Source organism: Oenanthe melanoleuca, chromosome 2 (genome assembly GCF_029582105.1).
Source record: "Oenanthe melanoleuca isolate GR-GAL-2019-014 chromosome 2, OMel1.0, whole genome shotgun sequence".
NCBI classification, from domain to species: domain Eukaryota; kingdom Metazoa; phylum Chordata; class Aves; order Passeriformes; family Muscicapidae; genus Oenanthe; species Oenanthe melanoleuca.
In genome coordinates, this window is record NC_079335.1 from 142609261 (window position 1) to 142634501 (window position 25241).

General features: G+C 45.1%; 1 protein-coding gene across 4 annotated transcripts; it reads left to right on the top strand.

Moving 5' to 3' along the window:
• Window positions 1-1161: 1161 nt before the first annotated feature.
• On the top strand, window positions 1162-23348 carry WDR86 (WD repeat domain 86). 4 transcript variants are annotated; one of them, XM_056485550.1, is made up of 8 exons: window positions 1162-1217; window positions 1817-2091; window positions 4772-4913; window positions 6373-6612; window positions 6697-6805; window positions 15638-15773; window positions 20201-20304; window positions 22205-23342. In XM_056485550.1, the coding sequence occupies exons 2-8, from the start codon at window positions 1929-1931 to the stop codon at window positions 22418-22420; spliced, it is 1110 nt and encodes a 369-aa protein (XP_056341525.1). In that variant the 5' UTR covers window positions 1162-1217; window positions 1817-1928; the 3' UTR covers window positions 22421-23342. The 4 variants fall into 4 exon arrangements, with proteins under 4 accessions (XP_056341525.1, XP_056341522.1, XP_056341523.1 ...); XM_056485549.1 differs by lacking the exon at window positions 1162-1217 and adding an exon at window positions 1310-1424; XM_056485547.1 differs by having other exon boundaries at window positions 6373-6805.
• The last annotated feature ends 1893 nt before the right edge of the window (window positions 23349-25241 follow it).

Genomic DNA, 25241 nt, shown 5'->3' on the forward strand with positions numbered 1-25241 from the left:
GTGTGGAAACGTTTGTCTTCAGAAAAGAGCTGGCTGGGGACCATAAGCCACAGGGCTCAACCTGACCTTCACAAACCCAAATTTGCAGCCCGACAGCTCCGTCTGGCAAGCTCCTCCGTGGCTGCATGGCTACAACTGGCAGCTGAATCGGGATCACCTCGTTGTTTACATTGGGTGTGACATATTAGCGCTGTTTGGCCTCTGCCAGAACGGGCTGTGCAGAATAACACACCCCGGGAATGATCCGCTGGACTCACGCGTTTCTGTCCGGGGCTGGAGCCTCACGAAATGTCAGCGAGCTGCACCCCGGTACTGCACCCGCGGAGTGAAATGGATCAGGGGCTGGGGATTTGACACAAAAAAACTGCTTTTCTGGTTAAATGGGGCAGAAGTTAGGATAATAAGTTTTGTGATTTATCCTACCCCTGCCAGTATGTTTTTAGGCGCAAATTAGCAGCAGCTCCTTTTTCTTGTGGTGGGGGGAATCCACGTCGGACCTTGCTGCTGCCTTGCTGGGAGCTCTCAGCCTCTCCACATTACTTTGCCCAGGGGATTTATCCTTCCTCTATTTAATTACAGCACGGTGGGGCAGAATCCTTCAGCCCACGCTGTCAGAGCAGGGGGCGGATGGGCGAGGGGCTGCACTGGTAAGAAAGAGCCCCAAAAAGCTTCGTGTCGGGGCAAAGCCAGACAGCGGGTTTGGGGCTCCTGTGGGGCGGCTTCTGAGGCGAAACGTGGCAAGAGCTCGCCCAGGGAGAGGGGCGATAAGAGGAACAAAAGGCGATGGCTTCCCTGAACCCAGCTCCCAGCACAAGCCTCTGCGTCCCCCCGGGAGGCACCGGAGCAGCCAGGGAGGCAATGCCGGTGCCCCCGGGCGTCCTGAGGGGCGAAGGTGCCTCACGGAGCGCTGCCTCCCCCGGGACGAGCCCGGCACTCCGCCGCGGATGCGGGGCTGCTGTCGGGCTGCTCCGGCTGCGGTGCGGTTCTGAACGAGACCCCGGCCGGGACAGACCCTCCCGCCCCGCGGGGAGACCGAACCGCGGCAGGGCCGGCTGCAGCCCCGGGGAGGCCCTGCTCCAAGGCCGCCCCGGGGGCAGCGCTGCCCGGCACCCCCGGAGCGGAGGACGAGGCGCAGAGCGGCAGCACCGGGGGAGCTGCGCGGGCGGAGCGAGGCGGCTGCGGCGGGGGGAGGCAGCAGCTGGAACGTGGAGCGGGAGGTAATGGAGGCAGGGCCAGGGCGGGGGGTGAGGGCCCGCCCGGGGGTGGGCTGAGGGGGCTCGGCGGGAGCCCTTCCCGCCTCCCCGCAGGGCGGAGGCGGCAGCGGCCGCGGGACCCCGCGCTCGGCCCGGCGGTGGCTGCGGTGACCCGGCGGGAGGAGGTTCCCCCTGAGCGCGGGTCGCTCCGCCGGAGCCGTGCCCGCGGCGGTGAGTGCCGAGATGCTGGGGGCCGTGCGGGAGGGATGGCGGCAGCCCGGGGCGGTGGGGGCCGCCTGAGCCCGGGCTCCCCAGGCAGAGGCTTCGGCTCTTCGGCGTGCCCAAAGTCCCTAAGATTTCTTAAAAAGCAGCAGCCTCGGCGAGGGCAGCAGGTAGCGGTGCTGCCGCCCGGGCTCAGTCCCCCCAGGGGGCTGGATGTGCCCTATGCCCATGGAGAGGGCACAGCGGGCAGCGTGTGCGCCCATCCAGCGCCGTGGGGCTTCGGATCTGCGGGGAACCAGCGCTCCGTGCTTCAGCTAGCCCTGGCTGGGGAAGGGATGCAGCCACGGGGCGATGAAATGGTTTAACGCGCTCTCCCGTTCCCCCTTTGTGTCCCTGTGCAGGAGCCTGCCGATGGTTCGGAGCTGAGGTAATGGCAGCAGTCGCTCTGTGGGGCACGGCCGCAGGTCCGGAGCGCGGTCTGCGGGCTGCAAAGCGCCCGTGATCTGCGCCGGGATGGGGAACAGCGGCTCGGCCGTGAAGGTCTGCACGGATCACCAGGGCGGCATCAACTGGCTGAGCCTGAGCCCCGACGGGCAGCGGCTGCTGACGGGCAGCGAGGACGGCACGGCGCGGCTCTGGAGCACGGCCGACAGCCAGTGCCACGGGCACTTCCAAGGTACGGCAGCTGCTGTGGGCATGGCACGGGCCACACAGCGTGTCTGGTCTCTTTCGGTCCCTGCCGGGCAGCCAGAATCATCCTTATTTTGTTTTGAAGTGTATTACAGCAGGAGCTATTTCAGCCCGAAACAGGTTACCAGCACTACTGAATGCATGGATCCTTTTATCTCAGGGTGTGCTAAGTTGTTTAACTTAGGTTACTTTTTTAAAGCCCTGTTTTACACCGTGAAAAAATACTGACTTTTTTATTCCCTTTTTTTTTTTTTTTTTTTTTTTTTTTTTCCTTTGGTCCTTTTAATCATCTCTTCTTCAGGTGGTCTTTTTTTAGAACCTCTTGACCCAGGCTTCTGGAAAAGAACCTTGCTAAATAGGTTATTTTTGTTTTCCATCCTCATTTGATACACAGCAATGTTAATTGCTAGGTTTTTGCAATTTAAATTAATTTTGCATCTTAAAAGAATTATCTTTAGACTGACATGTCAGTAACTGAAAAGAAAAAAATACTGTAGACAGTGCGGTCATGAAACAAGTCTAGATGTGGGCTAAAAATGTTTGTATTCCCACTCATGTTCTTTCCATACAGAAAAAAAAAAAAATAAAGCTGTTAAATTTGGAATTTCTAATGTTTTTTTTTCTTCCAAAGAAGAAATCACATTGCTGTGATTTCCTTGTTGTTTGCTTGTGCTTTACTATGGAGTATTGTCTTTTTTCTCCACATCCTGCCATGGTTCTAGCTTCTGGAAAACTCGCTGCATTTGCTTTAGGCTTAGAAATCCCTTTAAACCACTAATTAACTTTTAACTAGAAAGAGAAATGTATTGGACAGCATTCATTATTATGGAATCTGCCAGTACTGCCAGTGTTTGGGTAAACTAGAGTGGTTTCTGAACTGACAGTTGAATCAGATAATTGTGTGTATTTTATACTTATGCACACATGCAGCTGTCATGTCAGTTTTAATTTTACAAGCTATAATTACTGATAAACCTGTATCTCTAATGCAGTTTCAAGCTCCACCACAGGACAACCAGCAGACTTGTGTGGTGGCTGCTTTTGGCCAGACCAGCACCAGACCTTGTCTGCCACATGGGGTTTTGGCACCCTGTGTGTGGGTCAAGTATTACTGATGGCTAAAATCTGCCTGGCAGACTTTGGTGCAGTAACCAAGATATTGTTTTGATCTCAGAGCTGGATTACATGATGCTGTGAGAAAAATCCCAGTGACTGAAACCTGATCCATTCAGGCTGCTTTGCAAAAAGTTTCACAAATATGGGAGAACGTGTGTAGTTTAGCTTATAGCCCTGGTTATCTGTTTAAATTTTGGCATGTGATGAATTTGTTTTAGAGGAAACACGCCATGTGTTTGTAATGTGGATTCTGGTTTGCTTTTGAACTACAACAAGGCTTCAGGAATTGTAGTGAAATCTGTCTTTTGCAGTCAGTGAAACAGTGTTTTACTGGGAAGTCTGCTTTCCTGTAGTTTTTTTACCACCTCTTTATTTTACAACATTCTGTTTTTCTAATACCTTTGTTCATCTGCCTCTCTTAAATTACAATTGTCTTTCTTTGATTTATTTTTTTTCTTTTTTTTCCTCAAAGAATAGTATTTAAGTCACAGTAGGGCCCACCAACTTCAGCTATAGCTGTCACTCTTGTAATTTAAGTGGAAACAGTTCTGCTCCTGAAAGCTTACAGTCTAAATGTTAAAACAGAGGATTGCAAGGTAATAGTAGTCCAGTGATTAGATAAATGACAGCAATTTCACACAAGAGATCTTGGATGAAGCTGGGATGTGAAGCCTACTGTGATTTTTACATGTGGTACATTTAATGTTACAATAGAAAAATTACACATCTTGCTAAGCAGCAACAAAAGCTTGTGATGGTAATATTGATTCCTCTTTTTTGGTATTGCCTTGTTTGTCAGTGTGACATTTTTAGAGCAGTGGTTGTGTCTGTTTTTATTGTAACTGTAGAATCCCTGTGTACTCTGAATATTGTGTAAACAATTGTGCTCTAATCCCCCCTCCTTCCCTCCCTCCCTCCTTCCCTCCCTTTATTTTCCTTAAAGGTATACTGATACTTAGAAAATTGTGGGGTTTAGTCATGTGGGGGAAAGTATTGGCTGACTGTTTACCTGGAATGTTTTTTTGTTTGCTTTTCATTCTGCCTGGCCAATGAAATCAAACTTGCTGGTAAGTCTCAGGTCATTTTTTTCAGAGTTTTATGCATTGATTTATGACTGTTTGTGTCCTGATAGTCAGTGGGCTGGGTTGTAATGGAGCTTTTTCTTCCCTGCTTTCAGAAGGAGGAAGCAAAAGCATTTTGTAGTTGAAAAAATAAGCTAGCTTTTTACTGGTTTCAAACTTCATTAGTCTGAGTTTTATTGTATTGATATTAATCTATCTCATTACATTTTTACAATACTGTTTGATTTACCTGATTGGTGGAACTGTACTGTTTTACTCTTTCACTTAATCCTGGTATCAGTGAAGTTTTCTGCTGTGACTTGAAACGATTGTGTTTTACACAAATCTTTAAACATGAAAAGCACGGTGGTGCATTTAAAACTGGAGTTTTGGTACATTTGTTTGCATTTCCCTTTTGGCTAAGGTGAAGAGGTGGACTAGTCTGTCCTTTGTGCATGCACAGTGACTGATTTCCTTTGTTGTTGCTAGGACATGAAAGCTACATCACCTTTTGCCACCTGGAGAACGAGGCTGCCTTCACGTGCAGTGCTGACCACACCATTCGGAAGTGGGACGTGGTGACCGGGCAGTGCTTGGCCATTTACCGAGGCCACACTTCAATTGTTAACAGGTGGGGTTCTCCCCTCGTGTTCCTGTCATCTGGTATCACACACTTCACCATTTCACTGCAGTTCCCCATTGCTGCACTCATAAAAAGGGCTGTGTAAACCTCTGAGTTCGTGTTCTGTGCTGCAATGATTAGTTTTTCTAGCAACACTGCTGACACAGATAGGAGAGAAATGAAAGGCACACAGCAGGGGAATGGAATCCAAGGCTAGGAATGAAATTCCAGAAGAAATTATCCAATTGATAACAGATGCTTTTGATAAATAGGTTTAAAAACATCCTGTCAAGCTTTTGTGTCAGCAAGAGGGATAAAGTCAGGGATTTTTCTGTAATTATTATTCCTCTTTGGACAAATGAAGTTTAATAATAAACTTGCTGTGTGTGGCTGATTGGTCTTTCCATTTAAAGTGCCTATTAATAGTTGGACTGGATTTAATTAATGGCAAAGAGAGCAGTCAAAGATTGGTATTTTTTTAACATTTCTTTTCTGGTGGGCGTGTGGGCTTTTTAGTTCCTTTCTAAACTCAAAACACATATGATGTGTAGTGAGATTCTGTAAATAGTTAGGAAGGCTGGTTCTGTGTTTTGGCACAGGCCTGATTTTTACTTGAGTCAGCAAATAGGAAATGTGTTCCCCATTCATATGACTTTGTTGCCTGTTTGAAAGGTTCCAGAGGACCAAGGTCAGCTGACAAAGAAGGCAGGTTATGGATGTTTCCTATCTCTGGTTTGAAATATGAACTGTAGAGTTTTTTTCTGTTCTTGTATGTTTGTGCAGCTACAACTCATTATTTCAAAGGCCCAAGAAGTTGAATTCCTGAGATGTAATCTTTGGTTTCTCTTCATTTATGTAATAAGTGGGGTGCTCTTGCTTTACCTTTTTTGAGATCCTGAGCTAAGTGAAATTAGGTGTATTTTTTTTCTTTCACTCTCCTTACTTTATGATGGAAAGATGGTTATTTTGCACACTGGCAGTTACAGTTCAGATTCCTGGAATGTTGTTTTGTTGCTTTGTTGTTGCTTTGATTCTGTTATTATCACAGGTCTGTTTTAAAATAATTTTTTATAAAGAAATATTAATGACTAATTACCAATAATTAGCTAATTAAAAAAAAAAAAACCCCAACAAACACAAACCAAACAACAAAACAAACTTTTAGGTATTATATATAACTTATGAAAGTTCATATTCCTCGAAGGGTGGAGTTTTAGCTGGAAGGAATTTTAAGAAAACAAAATGCACAAAGTTACGATGCTATGTGTAAAAATATCTGCATCAATGTGAATGAGTGATCTCAATTTTGAAGTAGAAACAGGGAATTGTTTGATTTTTAAAAATGCCAAAGATTTTATATTCATGCTGCTGTTTCATACTTTGGGGTACTTGGCACTGAAACTGTAACAAAAGATGGTTATGTAAAAAGAGCAATGCTGTTCATATACACAAACTTTATTTTTTGCAGAATCCTGGTTGCTAAAGACTATCTCTTCAGTGGCTCCTATGACAGGACAGCCCGCTGCTGGAGCGTGGACAAGGAGAAACAAATCCAGGAATTCCGAGGCCATCGGAACTGTGTCCTGACTCTAGCTCACTATTCCTCCAGGGATGTGCTGGAAGAAGAGGAGGAGGAAGAGGAGGAGGAGGAGAAAGTGAGCAGGGACCTGCTGGTGACAGGGAGCACGGACTGCACTGTGAAGGTCTGGTGGGTGTCCAGCGGGCGCTGCTACCAGACCCTGCTGGGACACACTGGGGCTGTCTTATGCCTTATACTTGATGCACCAAACAGGGAGCTGTTCTCTGGCAGCACGGATTACACCATCAGGACCTGGAATATTGTCACTGGAGAGCAGCTGAAAGTCTTCAAAGAGCACCAAGGATCAGTAATTTGCCTAGAGGTAAGGGCAGAGGCTTCCTCAAGGGCCTTTGGGTGTCTGTGTCTTAACTCATGTGGGTCTCAGTTTTCAGAAGCTACTCTGAGACAGGTTGTAATTTGTGAGCTTAAATATTAATGTAATAACAAAATAATAGTGCTCTCTGATCTTGAGACAAGTCCTCTTTCTCTAAAACACTTAGTGATCTCCTCTTAGCTTCTAGTGGTCTAACTTCTAGCTCAGTATCTATTTAAATTCACTAGGTCATGGAACTCATGAGTAGGTATGCTGAGAGCACTGTTCATCTGAGTGAGATTGTGTAGTCAGGCTTACCAGACTTTGAAGAAAATAACGTGAGCAAGTAACACAAGGTCCAGCAATTTAAAAAGTGGAGGGGAAAAACACTCAGCAAACCAGGTAACTTCAAAAAACTCAGCCCAAAACTGAGCAAAAGATAATATGAAAGCATAAAGCTGAAAGAAATCCTACATTAAAGACCACACAGACAAGATGTGAGAAAAGAAAGGGAGAAACAGATGGCCAAGACAAGAAAACAGGCAAGGAAAATGGGAATGAGAAGCAGAGCATGGGGGGAGAAATCCGGAAATTATGGAGGAGAGAGGAGAAAAACTGTAACATGATCTGAAAAACTATACTCTGTTTTTCTGTTTGCAGTATTTTTCTGTTGAATGCTGCCAGCTTTGTTAACATTGCAGGGGAGAGGAGGAGGTCAGGCAGATGAAGCAAAAGGGGAGTTATAGCACAAGCACTTATCCTGTATGCATATTACTCTCCAGAAAATGCTTATAGTGTATTTAAAGAGAGTACAGGATGGTCTGTCACTCAGTTTCAGGTCAGCATGAATGTTTATACATGGATATGTCTGACTGAAGTTAATGACAGTAGCTTTTCTCCCTACTCTGCCTGTTTGTGTCCATATGTGTTTTTCACTTACAGAGGCAACTATCTTCAATAGTTGTTTAATAAAAGTTGCCTTTGTTTCTAAATAGGATAGTCACAGTTGACACTAGCAGACTAAAAAACCTGGGATTCTGAAGGAATTCTGTTTTCCTTCACTTTTAGAAAGAAAAAAAAAAAAAGAACAAAACCCACACAATATCATATTGCCCTGGAGTAATGTTTGTCTTGCTTGGGTAAATTCTCAGTGTTAAATCTTGTTTTTATGATACTGTGGTAATGTACTCAGAGGATGCTGAAGTAAATCTGTTGCTGTCCTTAGTGTCACGCTATGTTTTGTTGTTTAATTGTAACCCTTCTCCAAGGCACAGATTAGCAACAACAGAGTTTGCCTTAATTTAATTGGGTTCTTGCTAAAATTGTTACACAAAGCTGGCTTGACCCTCTCCCAGAAGCCTGGGAAATTCAATTATGCCCTTTGAATGCTCAGGAATGAGCAATGCCTGTGAGCACAGAGTTAAGCAATGGCTTTAAACAAACAGAACTTCTTGTAGGGGAGAAGAAAAGCAAAACCAATACATCTATTTGGAAAACCTGAACAATTCAGAGTACACAAGACTACCACTGCTGCCAAGACTGTGTTGGCAGCAGTCCTGGCCAAATCTTCTTGAGTGACTGGTAGCCCCTCGCTTCTCTCATCACCAGTTAATGTTTGGGGCTGGGAGGATCCAGCTGAGGTACAAACAGCCCCTACAGAGAGCATTTAGTGTCCAGGCCTCTCAAACTTATCCCAGCTTAAGCAGTCACTGCTGTTGAATAGCTTTAGGCTGTCGATCTTTCCTAATTCCTCCCTCTGCCTTTCTGGGTTCAACACTATCCCTTCTGTTCCACTTGGCTGCCACTCAGCACAGCCCACATGGTATTTTCATTCTTTTAGAAAGGGGTCAATCACCAGAATCCATACAAAGATGTTTCAACAGAAAGAAAACTTCCTGAATAGAGGTGGGTTTTTTATTATTATTTTTGTTTTGTTCTCAAAAAGCCTTTTTTGCTTCAGTCTTCCTAGTGACAGTGTTGGAATCTGTGAGCTGGGATGGTATTTTTCAAACCCTGAGTCAGGAAGGGCTGGGAGGTAGTTGTGAGTTGCTCACAGTAGCCAGAAGTTTTAATTATTGACAGTAATTCATAGTGCAGCAGTGAGCTGCTGATTACATCAGATTTTTACTCTGCTTTCCTGGAGGAACTAAGCTGGGACCAGCAATTGAAGGTAGTTACCTGTTCTCTGGGTGGTACAATGCTTGTGTGGGGAGAAAAAAAGGGAAAAAAACATAAAAACTGCTTTTCATTTTATTTATTCAAATAAAGATCCCTAAGGGAGGATGACCTTTCAAAAAGTTCGAGAAATGCTCCGTGTGATTTCTAATCCTGGACACAGATCAGGAAAAATTTGGATATTGAGACCATATTTTCCCCAACTTTAAAAAGCTGTTATTAACAGGAATGCCCCGGGATATTCTGAACTGCTGCTAATTAGGTCTGGCCTGTTCCAGTCATCTCCCATTACTTTCCAGTAAACACCAATAGTGTTGCTGTAGCAGTGAATGGAAATTCCTGGAGCTGCTTGAAGGAGTTGTCTGGGTAGATAGCCATAAAGCACACCCATGTTTTCCTCCCTGCTTCCTGCAGTGCTGGTGTGTGGAAAGCAGAGGGATGATGCCACAGACACATTCGGATTTTGAACGTTCCCCAGTTGCTCTAAGATCCTTTAAGGTGGTGTTGCTAGGTAGTGCAAGTAGAGGAGCCTGGAAAAAACTCTCATCTAGCATGGCAGAACAAAAGGTGTTGGTGAGCTTTGGGCTTTCCCTTGTCCCCTGTCCTTGGTGGTTCTGGACAGGGGAGTGATGAGGTTGGGCTGTTTGCTGTCCAGGGCTCAGTCTGGTGAAGGTGACCAACTGAACCCACTGTGTGTGCTCTGCTGCCAAAGGAGTTCTGCAGCTTGTAATCCCACTTCTCTTCTCCTTCCACCATTTAAATTGGGCTGAGAGAGGTTTTGCTGGGAGACTTTCTATCTGCTGTGGGAATTGTGTCCATGTTAGGTGCTTTGGCAGCATTGATTACTTGACTTTCCCAGTCAGGCAAGGTAACTCACAGTGGAGCAGCCAGAATTCTTCACTTTCCTCCTCCTGCAGTGTGTTGATAGCTTGGCAGGCTAAGTACAGCAGCTGTTTTGGGAGCTCCCTCTTCATATAAGAGCCAATAATGAGATTTTATAGGAAATGATGGGAAAAAGCCAGGGTGGGCTGAGTGTAATAACATAGCTCATGCTCGTTCTTCCACTTAAAATTTCAGGCCTGGCTAAAGACCAATATTTGCAATTAATAATCAAATATGCATTTTCATTAATGTGACTGCCTGCAATAGGCTGAATAACCCTGATTTAAATATTTACTTGTGTGTGTTTTTCTAAATGTCTCTCCTAAGTAGCTTTGCAAACTGTTCACAAGGATCGCTTTGTCCTTTACTGATTGTTCTGCCTCTGAGTGTTTATCAAAACTGTGCTGCCAAAAGCTGGCAGAGAGAAATGATCCAGCTTGGAATTTAGCTTGGATCCTACAGCAAACATTCTTGCAAGAAAACTCCCTTTTGAAGACCGTGAACATGAGTGGGCAAGGACTTGCTTCTGGTTTTCCTGCAAAAGTTCCTTTGTTTGGACATTCCCTTCAGTTGCCTTTTAAAGCTGACTAGAAGAAAAGAAGGCTTTGAACAAAGCCATTGCCTGAACTCTGTTTATGTGCTTAACTGTTGTGATCACAGGCACAGAAATGTTTTCTTCCCATGCATGTATATTTTGTAATTTGTTTTTGTTGCATCAGGGGATGAAGATGTGAATGAGAGGAATGTGAAGGTGTACAACACCTGTAAGAATGAAACATGGGGCCATCACTTTGCACTGCAGTAAAAAAGCTGAAAAACATTCTCTTAACAGCCAGCCCAGAGAGCTCATTTTAGATGGATTCTCAGGGAAAAAAAAAAAACCAAAAAAAAAAAAACCCAACAATTTCTTGCCCACAGGGAGTCTGTTAGCTCGTTAAAATGGATGTGGTTTGAATGGGATCCTGAAACTCTTAACTGGCCCAAGGCTTACATAGTTGTAACTCGAGATTGGTCCAGCTTGGTGATTTTTGACTTAGAAGTGGCTGTGAGCAGAAGACCCAAATTCCAGATTGTAGGAACACTGACCCCCGTGAGAGCAATAAGCTGGTGATGGGGTATGTGGTCGCTCATGTGAACTCATCCTGAAGTTCATGAGGGCCAGTCTGAGTGCAGTGACCCTCAGCAAAAGGATGTGTCCAAATCTCTTTGGAAAATCAATTACATCTCATTGGCTCTCTAAAAATTGTTTATCATAGCAAAGGTTAATTGGGAGGGCAAAGTCCATTCCTATAAGGTTGAAATATCTGCTAAACAGCTCTTTTGCAGATATTTTCTTGGCATTCTTACAGGTAGAAATTGTCTTAAGCTGCTGCATTTATGCAGTTCAGCCAAGCTTGTGAAGCAATAGGGTTGTGATTGTCTTGAGAGACCAACCCTGGATGTGATAATTTGTTCTTTATTAAAATTCTTGTGTGTTTGTGGGGCTACAACCAAGGTTTTTTCTTATTAATGAGACCTGCAACTACTAAAGCATTTACAACTTGTCTTTTGCTACTGATATTACTCTGCAACTCACAAGCAGCTTGACTGAACTTTTTCAAGGAATAGTTCCATCTCCAGTACTTTGGACTGAGGATTAAGACAAATTTGCTCCATTCACATGTCAGTGTTTCATCTGTTCAAAGCAAAATCTCTCAGAGCTATGAGAAAAATTAACAATCCGGATTTGCAAGTATGAAAATGCAGTGATTTTTTTTTTTTATTTCTGTCTGGCTGAGGCTTTAGAACTGTTCATCAAACTGTTGTCAGGTTTTTAATGTTTTTGAAACTGCATGGGTTTGAAATATCCACTTGGCCCATTGGTATCTGAGCTGCCAATCTGTTCTGTGTCATCCACTCTGCTGCAGCTGTCCTTGCCTGGCCATGGCTTTCTGTGGTCAGGAACCTTGTTGGGCAGCTGGCCAAAGTGAACCAAGTGCTCAAAAGCCAGCCAAGGAAAATAGAGCTTTAGAAATGTCACATCTTCTCTGGACAGACACAGATTGGAATATGTAACTGTCTGCTAAACATTTTGAAACCACAGAGTGTGAGGCCAGCTTGTAAGGTGCTTTTGCTGGGGGAACAATAAGTGATGATGATGATTATTTTAAATGCAGATTACATGCAGATATCTAAAGTGCTGCAACTTAGGCTGGAGCTGTGTTTCATGGGGCAGCACAGAGGCTTTGAATTTAATTGAGATAGTTGTTGTGCTGACCACCTCACCAGATCTCAGACATTGGAAAGCCAACCCTGTCCAGGGCTGCAGCAAAACCAGTATGGGCAGGGTTCACCTCAAGGGAGGCAATTCTTCTCTGTTCTTGTTTTGTGAGAACCCACCTGCAGTGCTGCATCCAGCACTAGTCTTCAGCACAGGAAAGACATGGATTTGTTGGAGCATACCCATAGGAGGTTGTGAAGATGGTGAGGAGGATGGAGCACCTCTGCTATGGAGGCAAACACAGAGAGCTGGGGTTGTTCAGCCTGGAAAAGGCTCCAGGAAAACCTTAGAGCTCCTCCCAGTGCCTAATGGGCTCCAAGAGAGCTGGAGAGGGACTTGGGACAAGGGCATGGAGTGATGAGACAAAGGGGAATGGCTTTAAACTAAAAGATTAGGAAGATTAGATTAGGAAGAAATTATTTCCTGTGGGAGTGCTGAGGCACTCCCACAGATTGCCCAGAGGAGCTGTGGCTGCCCCATCCCTGGCAGTGTCCAAGGCCAGGTGGAATGGGGCTTGGTGCAGCCTGGGATACTGGAAGGTGTCCCTGCCCATGGCAGGGGGGGTTTGAATTAGATGATCCTTAAGGTCCCTTCCAACCCAAACCATTCTGTGATTCTAAGGCTCTTAAAATCCTGATGCTGTAAATTACCCGAGTAAGTCCACATAAATTGAAACATTTTTGTATTTAACAAATTAACAAATCTAGGCAAGCTGAAGCTCTCCTGTTCATTGATACACCCACTTAAATGTAGAAATGAAGCAGCATAAGCTAATATACCATTAATGCAGAGTGGCATTTACCTGCAGGAGGTTATAATTTAGTGTTTTTCCTTGCTTAGTGGGCGAGTTGATGCTGCTAGCAAGATATCTAAAAAAGAAATGCAACAACTCAGCCATGAACCATGCAGCAGGATCACAACTCAAAGCATCCTCTTCCATTTAGCAGGTGCACATGAAAATGCTCTTCATGCCTATTCAGGGAGAGACTGAAATTTAAAAGTCCTTCCTCAGGCTAACTTGTGGTTCTTGGTTTTGTTAGAGCTGCTGGCCATTTGTTCTTTCTCCTCATGGAGATGTAGCATTAATGCTGTTGCTAAAACAGCTTAAACGTAATAGGAAGTGACATTTCAAAGTACTGCTGGCTTTTTGCAGTGTTTTGTGCTTTACAAGCTCCTGGCTTTCAGCTATGAAATCTCTCCCATGGGCCAGATTCTGCTGGGAGGAAGTGTGGCATGTCCTGCTCCAGCTGAGCTTCTGGGAGCTGTGGCCAGGGAGCCTCTTGGCCTGCCTGCACACATTTCTTGTGAGGGTTATCACAGTCCCATCACTGCAGTGCTTTGTATCTTAAAATACCTTTTGTTTCATGTTGTAACAAAGCAGTGTTGTTTTGTACAAAGCTCACTTCTGATGCCTTTTGGGAATGGGGCCATTCCTTCTTGGATTGGGAGCAGAGATGGAAGAGCACGAACAACATTCCAAACTTACAGACACAGAGTGTGCAAAGAGTGGGGGGACCAAATCTAAGGTGGCAGGGAAACCAACCCTTAAAAGTGCTCTTTGAGCAAGACCTCAACAGGTTGGTTTGTCATTTGCTGGTTTCCTGGAGATAGCAGAGAAGCAGCAGGGGTCTGTGCACTGCTGCTCATTCAAATCTTCTTATATGTGTGGTGGACAAACAAGGTACCATTCATTAATACTTGGCAAATTCCACTTTTTGGTGGGGGGTCAGAGTTCTCCCTCCTGTCTCTCCATCCCTCTGATACAGAGGTTGCTGCAAGTCCATATAACTTACCTTGAGCCATAGCTGGGAGTTGGACTGACTGGCTGTTTTTGGCAGGAGTTGGGCTCTACATAACAATGACTCTGAAAAACTTCAGTTTGATGTCAGAGAATGCCAGATTTTTCTGTTTACTATGGAATTTTTTCCTTGCTGAGCTTGTAGGTTTTGTGTAGTTTGTTTACTGTGAACTGGTTGGTGTTTTAGTCTTGTACAGGTCAGTTATTCTCTTTCCCTGTTCCCCAACTGCAATCCTTCCTTTTGTCATTCTCTGTCCTGTTTATGTGGAACCAGCCCCATCCTCCCCACCAGTGAGTTCTCACAATGTGCAGGATGACTGGTGCAGGGAGGGGTAACACACAGCAGAAGATAATCTGCTTGAAGATGTTTAAAAACCTGTATCAGGATAGTTACTTAGTCATTCAATAAGAGCCTAAAAGGACTTGTGGAAATGCAGATACAGAACAGTTTCAAGGAAGAGTTAGTATTTCTGAATACTGACCTTGTACAGAGTGATCATACTAAACATAAACTGGTTTATGGTATGTAGGATTTTAATTTTAATTTACCTTTTCTAAAAAAAATTGATACTCAGAATTGTTCTGAAGTTGTTTTTTTGTTATTAAAACATAACAATCTGGTAAGAGTTCTTGTCAAATATGCTTTGCAGAAACAACACTGGGTGTGGGGGGGTGTTTTTTGAGGCTTTAGTAATATAACTGATTATGGATGTAGGGTTAGCATTGTTAAGATCCCTGGAATCCTGCCTGCTAGCACAAGCAGATGGGCTAAGCTAAACCTGAGAGCTTTTTTTAAGACCCAGAAGTCAATGGGAGATGCAACCATGAAGAACTCAGGGCTGATTTGCTCACCACTCCTGTGTGTTTCAAGGCACAGCTTGTTGCTCTCAGAGTTGGAAAATGTGACTTGGGATGGGTCCCTTCAGTGCAGTTCTTTCATGAAGGTGCCATTGCTGATGTGTGTCTCTCCCCTCAGCTGAGAGCCCATTGCTGATGTGTGTTTGTCTCCCCTCAGCTGAGAGCCCATTGCTGATGTGTGTTTCTGTCCCTCAGCTGAGAGCCCATTGCTGATGTGTGTCTCTCCCCTCAGCTGGGAGCCCATTGCTGATGTGTGTCTCTCCCCTCAGCTGGGAGCCCATGCTGATGTGTGTTTCTGTCCCTCAGCTGGGAGCCCATTGCTGATGTGTGTGTCTCCCCTCAGCTGGGAGCCCATTGCTGATGTGTGTCTCTCCCCTCAGCTGGGAGCCCATTGCTGATGTGTGTTTGTCTCCCCTCAGCTGAGAGTCCATTGCTGATGTGTGTCTCTCCCCTCAGCTGAGAGTCCATTGCTGATGTGTGTCTCTCCCCTCAGCTGGGAGCCCATTGCTGATGTGTGTTTCTGTCCCTCAGCTGGGAGCCCATTGCTGATGTGTGTTTGTCTCCCCTCAGCTGGGAGCCCATTGCTGATGTGTGTTTCTCTCCCCTCAGCTGGGAGCCCATTGCTGATGTGTGTCTCTCCCCTCAGCTGAGAGCCCATTGCTGATGTGTGTCTCTCCCCTCAGCTGAGAGCCCATTGCTGATGTGTGTTTCTTCCCTCAGCTGAGAGCCCATTGCTGATGTGTGTCTCTCCCCTCAGCTGGGAGCCCATTGCTGATGTGTGTGTCTCCCCTCAGCTGGGAGCCCATTGCTGATGTGTGTCTCTCCCCTCAGCTGAGAGCCCATTGCTGATGTGTGTCTCTCCCCTCAGCTGGTGAATCGCCACCTGTACTCGGGGAGTGCTGACAGGACGGTGAAGTGCTGGTTTGTGGACACTGGGGAGCGGATCCAGACCTACAAGGCTCACAAACACAGCGTTAGCACTTTGAAATACCACGCTGGCATCTGTAAGTTGCCTCTCCTGTGTTCTCTAGCCCCCTCCAGTCTCTTTTTCAATGTTTGTCTTTGACTGGAGGTTGTTAATGGAGGATCATTTTGAATGCTTGTGAAGTTGTCACTTTTTTCCAACTCCAGCATGTTTACACTCAGTGCCAAACTCTGCACCACTCCATGTGGGAAGCTTAGGCCTCCCCTCCATTTTCCACCTCCCTCTTCTCACAAGTGAAGAGGCAGTTGTTTTGTTTCTGTTACCAAGGGAAGTGGCTTAAATCCTGAGCTGTCTGGGGGTTGTTTGTGTAGCTGTGGTTTAACCTCACTAGTCTGGTGTCTGTCACCTGCTTCTACTGTGTGCTGGGGACAGCAAGTGCTGCTGCTGGACACACAGCCTGTGCCTCTCTCTGCTGACTTGGAGGCTCTGTGTAACTCCCTGTCCTAAACCAGAATCACACCTCAGATGCTCACTGCTCCTTTCTAACTGCTAGGCTTCCTCTTCAGGCTCTGACCCTCTCCTAGACTCAATTTCCACAAGTTCTTTTCCTGTTATCTGTCATCATTCATGGATTTGTTCCCCAGATCACTTTCCTCCACTAGCCAAGCAGTTCTTGTCTTACTAATGCTTAGCTCTCCTACTTTCAGTCCTCCTGTTTCCAGTGGTTTCTGTTCATCAGTGTCTATTGCTGACATAACAGTACATTCTGACCATCAAACTTCCCTCTTTAAATCCCTCTCTGTGCTGGCTTTCCTTCTGCATGTCTGGCTTTGGGTTGACAGACGCACCTCTGTTTTTTATCAGTGAACTCTGTGTCATCCTGGTCTTATCCTGCCTTTGGTGTCTGACATGATGTACCTTCACTTGCTTCCCAAAAAAGAGCTCTCCTCTCCTCTCTCCTCTCTCCTCTCTCCTCTCTCCTCTCTCCTCTCTCCTCTCTCCTCTCTCCTCTCTCCTCTCTCCTCTCTCCTCTCTCCTCTCTCCTCTCTCCTCTCTCCTCTCTCCTCTCTCCTCTCCTCTCCTACCCTGAAGGAGATGGCCATGGCTGTCTTAAGCTAACCTAGACATTCAGAGCACTTTTCTGATTTTGGTTTCAGTACTTCAGCTTTAAAGTGAACACATCACATTAAATTAGTGGTTGCTATCTAGGCCTTGATCTCTCTTTTGGCAGCTCCTCAGTGTGATGGTGATAAATGGCTGACAGATGCAAGATGGTGCACGTTAGCAGAGTTGTACCTGCACAGTTTAGTGGCAGTTGTCTGGCACCATGCTTGCTGACTACATTTGTAACCCAGTATCTGAACTGATTTCTTAATTATGTTTGGAAACTTAGCATGTAACCAGGCCCAGAGGTAGAATTTTAGTCAGGAAGCCTTGTTTTGGTCTTCCTTTCAGCATAAGTCCCACATCAGTGCTTTTCTCCAGTAAAATATTTATAATTTGTGGTTATTTCAGCTCTCCTCACCTACATGGCAGAATTACCCATTCTCCTCTACCAGCAAGTTATAATTTCTGCTGATTTCAGCTTCCACAGTTGGCTAAAAGGCTGAAATGGAAAGGGAAAGAATCTGAACCCACACTGTACCTTCAAGTTATTATTGCTCCAAGATTCAAGCAGGGAGAGCAAGGGAAATGAACCAGAAATTGTAATCCAGGATGTTCACTGGTAGACAAAGTACTGATGATTTTGTGTGTGTGTTTTCCCCCTTTTAATTATAAAGACACAAACCAAAACATTGATTTTGTCAAGTCTAACCACAGTTATCTGTGCCAAGCTGATCATGTGATGAACATTGGTGTCTGGGTGAGAGACAGAGATTCTCTCGTTCATTAATGAGACCTCCAGAGCTGCATTTTTTCAGTGTTGATCCTACTCTTCATGAAGCCTGTAGAGACTTGACCAAACTGTAAAGAAAATAAAGTTTTAGTTCAAACAAAAGATTCATTATCTGATGCCACTCTCATCAGCTCTGCAGCTTTCTCCCTCTTCCCTCTCATTCTACCACCCTGGCCCTGCCATACACATACATTAATTTTCCACAACACTCTTTTATTGAATTAAAATGCAGACAATATTGCTGCATTTGAGTCAGACCTGTGAAGAACATCCTGATAGTGTGATAGAGGAGTTCACAGAGTTATTTAAGATCTTGTTTTAAATCAAATGCAAAAATACTACAAGTGTCAAACAGGGAGTATTGAATTGTTCTACCTGAAGAGTAGGAAAAAAAGTTCTGGAAAAATATTAGGAACTTGTTAGATTGTATTATATGCACTTTGATTAATGCAAGAGGAAATTTCCCCTTAAGAAGTAATTTACATACTATGATTGCTTGCATTATTGTGGTGCATTCATCAATAATTTCCACAGTATCTACTGATTTTGTTAGAATTAGAATTACAAAGACATGTTAACTGAATACCAGTATTGGAATTCGTGTAGCTTAAAATTCTATCTGTTCACCTGGGACAGATCATAACTGTCTCTCAGAAATGTGGAGAAAATTATTTAAATTATGTTTGTTATGGTTTATGTCTCATTTGCACCAGAGCAACAACATGAAAAAAAATCTCAGCCAAGAAGTAATTTTCTGTTAGAAGATCTTAATACTGCTGCATTCTCTCTGATCAGTGCCCAAAGGTTCATTGCCCCAAAGAATTTGTGGTCTGAATAAGCAAATAGAGTAGAAGAAAGAGAGGAAAAATACATGCCTGTTGCTTTATAGTATACAGGGAGCCCAGAAAGATGTGAAAATTAAGCATTAAATCATCAGAATGTGTTTCCAGTGGCTTTCCTCACTCTGCTTCTGTAATTAATAGCTTTGGGAGTATTACAGCTGGTTCTCAATCTAATTTATTTAATGATATGTTGATTATTTTTCTCTTAAAGTATGTGAACAGCCATTTAAAATTTAATGTGGTTCATATTTTTTTTCTTGTTGCAAAAGCTCCAGGGGAACATTTCAAAAATGTTCTCCCAAGGGTCTGTGAAAATTAAGTAAAAAATGGAAATTAATTTTATTTTATTGTTTATTTCACAGGTGGTATATATAAGTATGTATTTAAATGCTAAATCTGGGTTAGATAAACAGCTCTTCTTTGAAATTCAGAGGGGGAGAGAGACTTCCCAAATCCAGAGTGACAGTTCAAAAGACATAAAGAATGTCTGTCAAAAGGGAAGTTCTGATAGCAGCAGCTGAAGTAAACTGGCAGCTGCATGGTGAAAACAGCTCTTAATTGGTTCCTCCTCTCTGCATGTCTGTGACAGAATTAAGTGATTTCCATTCACTGGGAAAAAATCAGTACCTGTTTCCTGCTTTACCTTGTTGCTACTCATTTGCAGAGTGGAGCATGATGCTTTTTCAGGACTCTGCTGGAAATTGAATTATAGTGGCCCATATAAAGTGACATTGATTTTCTACATCCAGATGTTTCTTGGAGATGCACCCAGGAGGTGCCCAGTTCCCTGCTGATTCATTTGAATTTAAAAAGCTTATGGCAGTACATAGTCTGTTCTCTCATCTGTTATTGTAGTCCTGAATTTACTACCATGATAATTTTTTCACATCTCTTTAGGGATTCAGTTCCTGACTTCTCCCAAAAGATAAAGAATCTGTTGGCTTCAGGCACTCCAGTTTTGTAAAAATCTTCCCATGCTAGTGGCTTTTACAAAGACATGAAATGCAGGGAGCAGTGAATATATTGCTTTTTGCTGCTCTGAAATATTTATCTCTAGATAAATTTGAGGAGTTTGGGTTAACTGAAGGAAAGTGTTTGTCAAGAGAGTTTGCAACCTTTAAAGTACACTAATGGGCTTCTTACTGGGCATATTGCTAAGTAAAAAAATCTAAATATTAACACTGCCTTACAGTCTCTGGATGCAGCAGTCTGGAGATCTGATGTGAAGATCCTGAAGTGTTGAGAAATTGTTCTTTAAACATGTAAGGAAGGTACTCTAAGGAAACCTGATGAATAGCCAAAATTCCTGGTCATGCTCAATTTAGTTACCCCAACCCTGCCCCTCTTGCAGCAGCAGAAGTGATGGAAACACTGGACTACTGAATGGAAAGCTGTAAATAACTCTGGTAAAACAAATGAAAGGTTGAGTAGAAATCCTTAAAACCAGACTTAAGTTGACTGCTTAGAATTATTGAGGCACCTTTAGGCAGGGAAATAGCTGTGGAAGAGAAGAGCAGAAATAGATACTTGAAGCATGTGTAGAGTGAAATGCTGGTGTGTGTAGGAACCACAGGTTCAAATCAGTGTTTCAAAAAATACAACCCAAAACAAGAATGCTGGGGTCAGCAAAATGAAAATGATCTGGTTTGTGTGAGGAGAGAATCAAATGATATGTCATGCCCCCCTGGGAGCTGGTTTTAGTACATTTTTGAACTTTTGTGAACTGTCCTCATGTGGCTGCTCACATCTGGCTGTGCTGTGTGTCAGTGTTCACAGGAAGTGGTGATGCCTGTGCAAGAGCTTTCAATTCCAGGAGTGGAGTCCTGCAGAAGATCTTCCGAGGACACAAGTTCATCATCAACTGTATCCAGGTCAGGAAGAGGTTTCTTGGTGGGGCTTCTTTCACTTCGTTGCTCCCTCATTTGTTTTGTGGGAACTGGTGTGGCTGACTCTTCTGTGTGTCTTGGATTGCATGACTTGAATATTCTGTAGTTTTAGAAAAGCTTGTTAATAAGGATAACTGAAACCACGGGATGAGTCCCCAGGGACAGCCCATGTCTGGGATTGGGGTTTTTTCAGGTCAGGTTGGATAAGCAGCCACGAGAACTGAGGCAGATGAACTGATGCTGTGTGGGGCACAGGATGGGCTCCAGCCTCATGAGGCCCTTTCCATTACAAGACACTAATGATAAGTGTTTGCAGTGCTCTAAGGGGAAAAGAAGTCTCTGCCTTATGCAGGCAGAATGATTATAGCATTGTCCCCAAAACCACCAGGGGCATGGCATCCCTAAACAGCCTGAAGCCAGCTCATGGTGACCCACATCCTGCCAGGCACATGGAAGAGTTCCTGCCACTGGCTTACAACTGAAAGCTAATGTTTGCATATTGTCTAGGCTCAAGTGAGACTGGCATTTAACAGTTAAGCCAGGAGGAATTAGTAATGCTTTGTGGCTATGAGAAGATCATGGAATCATAGAGGGGTTTGCATGGGAAGTGACCTCATTCCAACCCCTACTGCCATGGGAAGTGACACTTTCCACTAGACCAGGTTGCTCAATGCCCCTTCCAACCTGGCCTTGAACTCTTCCATGGACGGGGCAGCCACTCTTAAGAATCTGCATCTCCCTGCACTGGGATCTCAGTGAAAGCAAGCTGTGTGCAGGATGAAGATTTTTATTCACAGTGTGAGACATTGTTGGTAATTCTGGCAGGCTGACAGTCCAAAGAAAAAGAGAGGAGGTAAAATTCCTTTTGGAGTTGATCCCAAGAACATGGAGTTGTAAATACTGTTTTCTCTTGTATATTCTTCTGATTAGCAAGTGGCTGGATGATCTTAAACTGCAAACTCCTGGTACTGGGCAGCTGCTCTGTAGCAGGTGGGCACCTGGATGTATTTGGGCAGTACCTGATAGAATCACCCTGGGCAGCCCTGAGTATTGACAAGACCAAGCTTGTATTATTCTTTGTAACTTAATTTCCAACTATACAGGGGCAAAAAAACCTGGGAAGAGAGAGAGGACTGAGAAGTGGCAACCTTAAGATGATCTTAAGTATAATAACAGGGGCTGGATGAGGGGTGTAGTGCTTGTGTGGTACTTCCTGTAAGCCAGGGAGATGCTCACTGTCCAGCACAGGGCAGCCACAGGGCACCACGGGGTGGCAGACTGATACAGGAACAGGAAGATCATCAAGGCTGATGTCTGGCTTCCAGGGTAGGACAAGGACAACTGGAAACATTACCAATAGCAGCAAATGGTTCCTAAAGGAAATGAAACCACAGCAGTGAATCCAGGTTAAATTACTGCAGTTTTGAAGAACAGTGGAGTTTGAAGGAGGAATTGTACCTATAATTTAGTGCAGAGGAAGAAGGGAAGTGAGAAAGGAAGCATTCCTGAATGCTCCACTGCCCACTGATGATGATATTGGTGCCTCCTTAAGCTCCACATCAAAACCAGCAGTCTGAAAACAGTGCAGAAATTCCCAGCCACAGCCTGCTCTGACTGGGTTTAGTTCTCCATTGCTTTTCTAGAGGGTCTGGGTTTGTTAATGAACTCTTGCTGTTTATGTCTGTGAAGTGGCTGAGAAATGAGTCCTGACTTGGTAATGTCTCATCCCACTTCAGCAGCTTTTGTGATAATTTACTCTGGCTCTTGCAAGGAGCTCAGGCCTGAAGTGTTGGGATCAAGCTGTGTTTGCTGTGATTTTTGACAGTTTGATTGTGCTGATTCTGAGCCCTGTGGCTCAGTGTGAAGTGTGACCCTGTTGTTCCAGATCCACAACGAGCTGCTGTACACAGCTTCCCACGACGGCACGCTGCGGATCTGGGACATCCGGGGCATGTGCAAGCGGAACAAGCGGCGCCTGAAGAAGGAGAGGCCTGGGCAGGGCAGGAGCTCCCAGAGGAGCCTGTCTCGTCTCTTCAACAACAAAGTTGGCTGCATGGTACAGCAGGAGAATGGGGAGCACGAGGCTGTTGAACTGATGTGACTGTCCAGAGCAGGCTTTATGTCAGAGACCAAAGCTGAACCTTTTATCTTCTGCACCACTGTGTCCATGTAAGCCAGAACTTGGAAAGAGATGGGAAGTGGCATTGCCTGAACCTCTGTGTGAGGAGCCAGGATTCTCTGTGGCTGCCAGATGGACTCAGGTCAGATCCTGTGGCTGTGATGACTCAGCTGAGCAGCTCTGGGGTTGGGAGGAGAGGCAGTGTAGCCCAGGTGAGGGACCACTGTGTGTGTGCAGTTAGGAACTTTCCTTCCACTGCTGGTATCAGGTCCCTGGGCACAGAGGTGTTTCACCTCTGGCTGCCCAGTGTCTAATGAGATGTTTTCCTGTTCCTGTTGCCCACTCCCATGACCCCTGTTCAGCCCAGTGTGGCAGTGAAGGGTGGCCTTGAATTCCATCTGCCCAGCTGACCTTTGGGGCAGTCGTGTGCTGACAAGGCCAATGCAGGAGGGTTTGGCTCTGCAGCAGGAGTTTAAGGCTGACTGGACATCTCTCTAGGAAGCTGGGAGTAGTAGGACAGAAATTAATTTAATTTTTTTTTTACAAAACATAAGCCACAGAGCAAGCTAAACCTCAGCCCTTTCATGCCAAGGTCAGAAATTTGCTGACCTTGTGTTGTCTTTCCTTCTCCCAAAGCTGTGCTAGGTTGCCAGTAGCATTGGATAAGAAGTCAAACTCAAGAGCTTTCCCAGTCTTTTTCCAGGTTCATCCTTCTCTGATAACCACTGAGCCATGAATTAACAAGGGTCCTTATATTTTTCTATTTGCAGATACTCTTTGTAGAACCAGTACAAAACTATCTAAGCACATGTTTTTATTTTTATGGCTTTATTTATTCTGTACTACAGCAAAATAAAAATGCTGTAATCCTTTTTTAGAATGGATTAATAAACATGTGGCATCTCCAGACAACTGACTGTCTAGTTCTTATTTTTGTCTCATATATGGGGGTGTGTGACCTGGCTGCAGAAGCACAGAAGTGAAGAATGGATGGAATAGGGGGGAAACCCCCACATACACTTTTGGAAACATTTCTTACCTTTCCCTCAGTGCTGGGGTTGGTGTTGGGGGTGTGTGGAGCTGCCCTGCCTCCCACCAGGCACCAAAGTGCCAAAGTTCAGTTCCTCTAGCAGGAGGAGGGACCAGACACAAAAGCACAGACTTAAGGGGAAGCAGGGATGACAAAGAGCTACAAGCTGACTCAGCACTGCCTTGGTGGCACCAAAGCCTCCTGTTCTGACACCTTAGCACTGTGTCAGTGGGTCAGGTCCATCACAGACCCTGCTCTCCTCTGCTGCTGAGCAGCTTTGGTAGCTCTTACCTGGCAGGTTTCCACCTCTAGTAGGAAACAGCATTTAAATGATGAGAAATTCCTACCAAGAGACTAATTTTGGGAGGCCATCTGCATCCTGCAGCCTTAATTCCACTGTAAACCTCTCAGGCTGGTCATTGAGGCTCAGTGGCACATGTCACTGAGCTGGTGCTGGCTTGCCATGCAGCTGTTTGTATTTTGCTTCTGAGGACAACTCTTAAGTAGGAGGCCTTTAGGAGCTGGATGGAGCTCCCCAGACCACCTGGGCTGTATTTAGTGTTTAGAACTTCACACACAGTACATGAGGCACAGGAGCCTATCTGGGCACACAGCAGCTGCATGCAGTCAGCAGAGAGGTCTCAAAAAGTGGAATTAATGAGTCATTACCACTTCTGCCTGTTGCTAAACATATCCCAGTGCCTCCAAATGCACGGTCAAAATTAACTCACAGCTTTCAGCCAATGGCTCCTGCTCCACTGATCACTTACAACTGTGCTGGCAGAGTTACATCACTGATGAATGGCTGCTCTGACAAGCACTGCATGTTATGATGCTAATTTTAAATTCCCCAAGGACAAACCTTCCCTTCTGAAGTTGTTGCTGCCAGTTTGCTGTGCAAGCCACTTCAAAGAGAATTGCTGCATGTGGAGCTCAATTCTGCCTTCAGTGAATGCCCAGGGGCTGGCAGCCAATGCCAGGATGCCAGGTTTGGGAAGGGAGGAGTAAATTTGTGTCTCCACCTCCGTCTTGTTAAAACTACATCTGCGACTTGTATATTTTCATTTTAAAATTCCTTTTTCGATTCTGTTTTTGCTCTGCATTTTGTGCAGGGATTCCTCAGTGCTGGCCGTAAAGAAACAGGATATAATGGGTGCTGGGGCTGGTTTTCCCTCAGAAACTCATACTGCTGGCTTTGGAAATCCTTCAGATACAAAGCCATTCAATTTTTATAGCACTTGCCTTGATAGAGAAGAATGAAATACAAATAATTCCTGAGCAGTGTAATCACTGCCTGGTTTTTGCTGTGTTTGGCTGAGGGAATCAAGTAGAACCCAGTGCTCTGCTGCAGCAGTTCCGTCCCCGCGCTGGAGTGAGCATCCCTCCGCCCCCACGGCCCTGTTCCCTGCAGCGCACCGAGTTCACGCCCTCATTTCCCGCCCGTAAGAGCCGCTAAGGAGCCGCTGGCACCGCACGGAGGGTCGCTGTTCTGGCTGCAGACGGGGCCTGGGCTCCCTCTGCCGAGAGCGAGCAGTCATGGAAAACGAATAAAGCACGGCCGGGCAAAGCTGCCAGGCACAGGAATGTCTGTTCCCGGCGCAGAGCTGCACTTACACGGCAGGAAATGGGATGTTATAAAACCACAGAAATCCCCAAATGCTTCTTCAGAATGCTGGAGCTGGACACAAGAACTGAGACAGCGCCTGAACCAAGCTCTGTCCAACAGCTGACTGCAGAAAACTGAAATCCCCCAAAACCCATCAGCCTTAAACC

What these genes read in the sequence shown, in the direction of transcription:
- WDR86 (XM_056485547.1), top strand. Translation starts at nt 1,929, where the DNA reads ATGGGGAACAGCGGCTCGGCCGTGAAGGTCTGCACGGATCACCAGGGC. An exon ending in GTGCCACGGGCACTTCCAAG is followed by an intron (nt 2,092 to 4,771) that starts GTACGGCAGCTG and finishes TGTTGTTGCTAG; the next exon opens with GACATGAAAGCTACATCACC. An exon ending in GAAATACCACGCTGGCATCT is followed by an intron (nt 15,774 to 20,200) that starts GTAAGTTGCCTC and finishes GCTGTGTGTCAG; the next exon opens with TGTTCACAGGAAGTGGTGAT.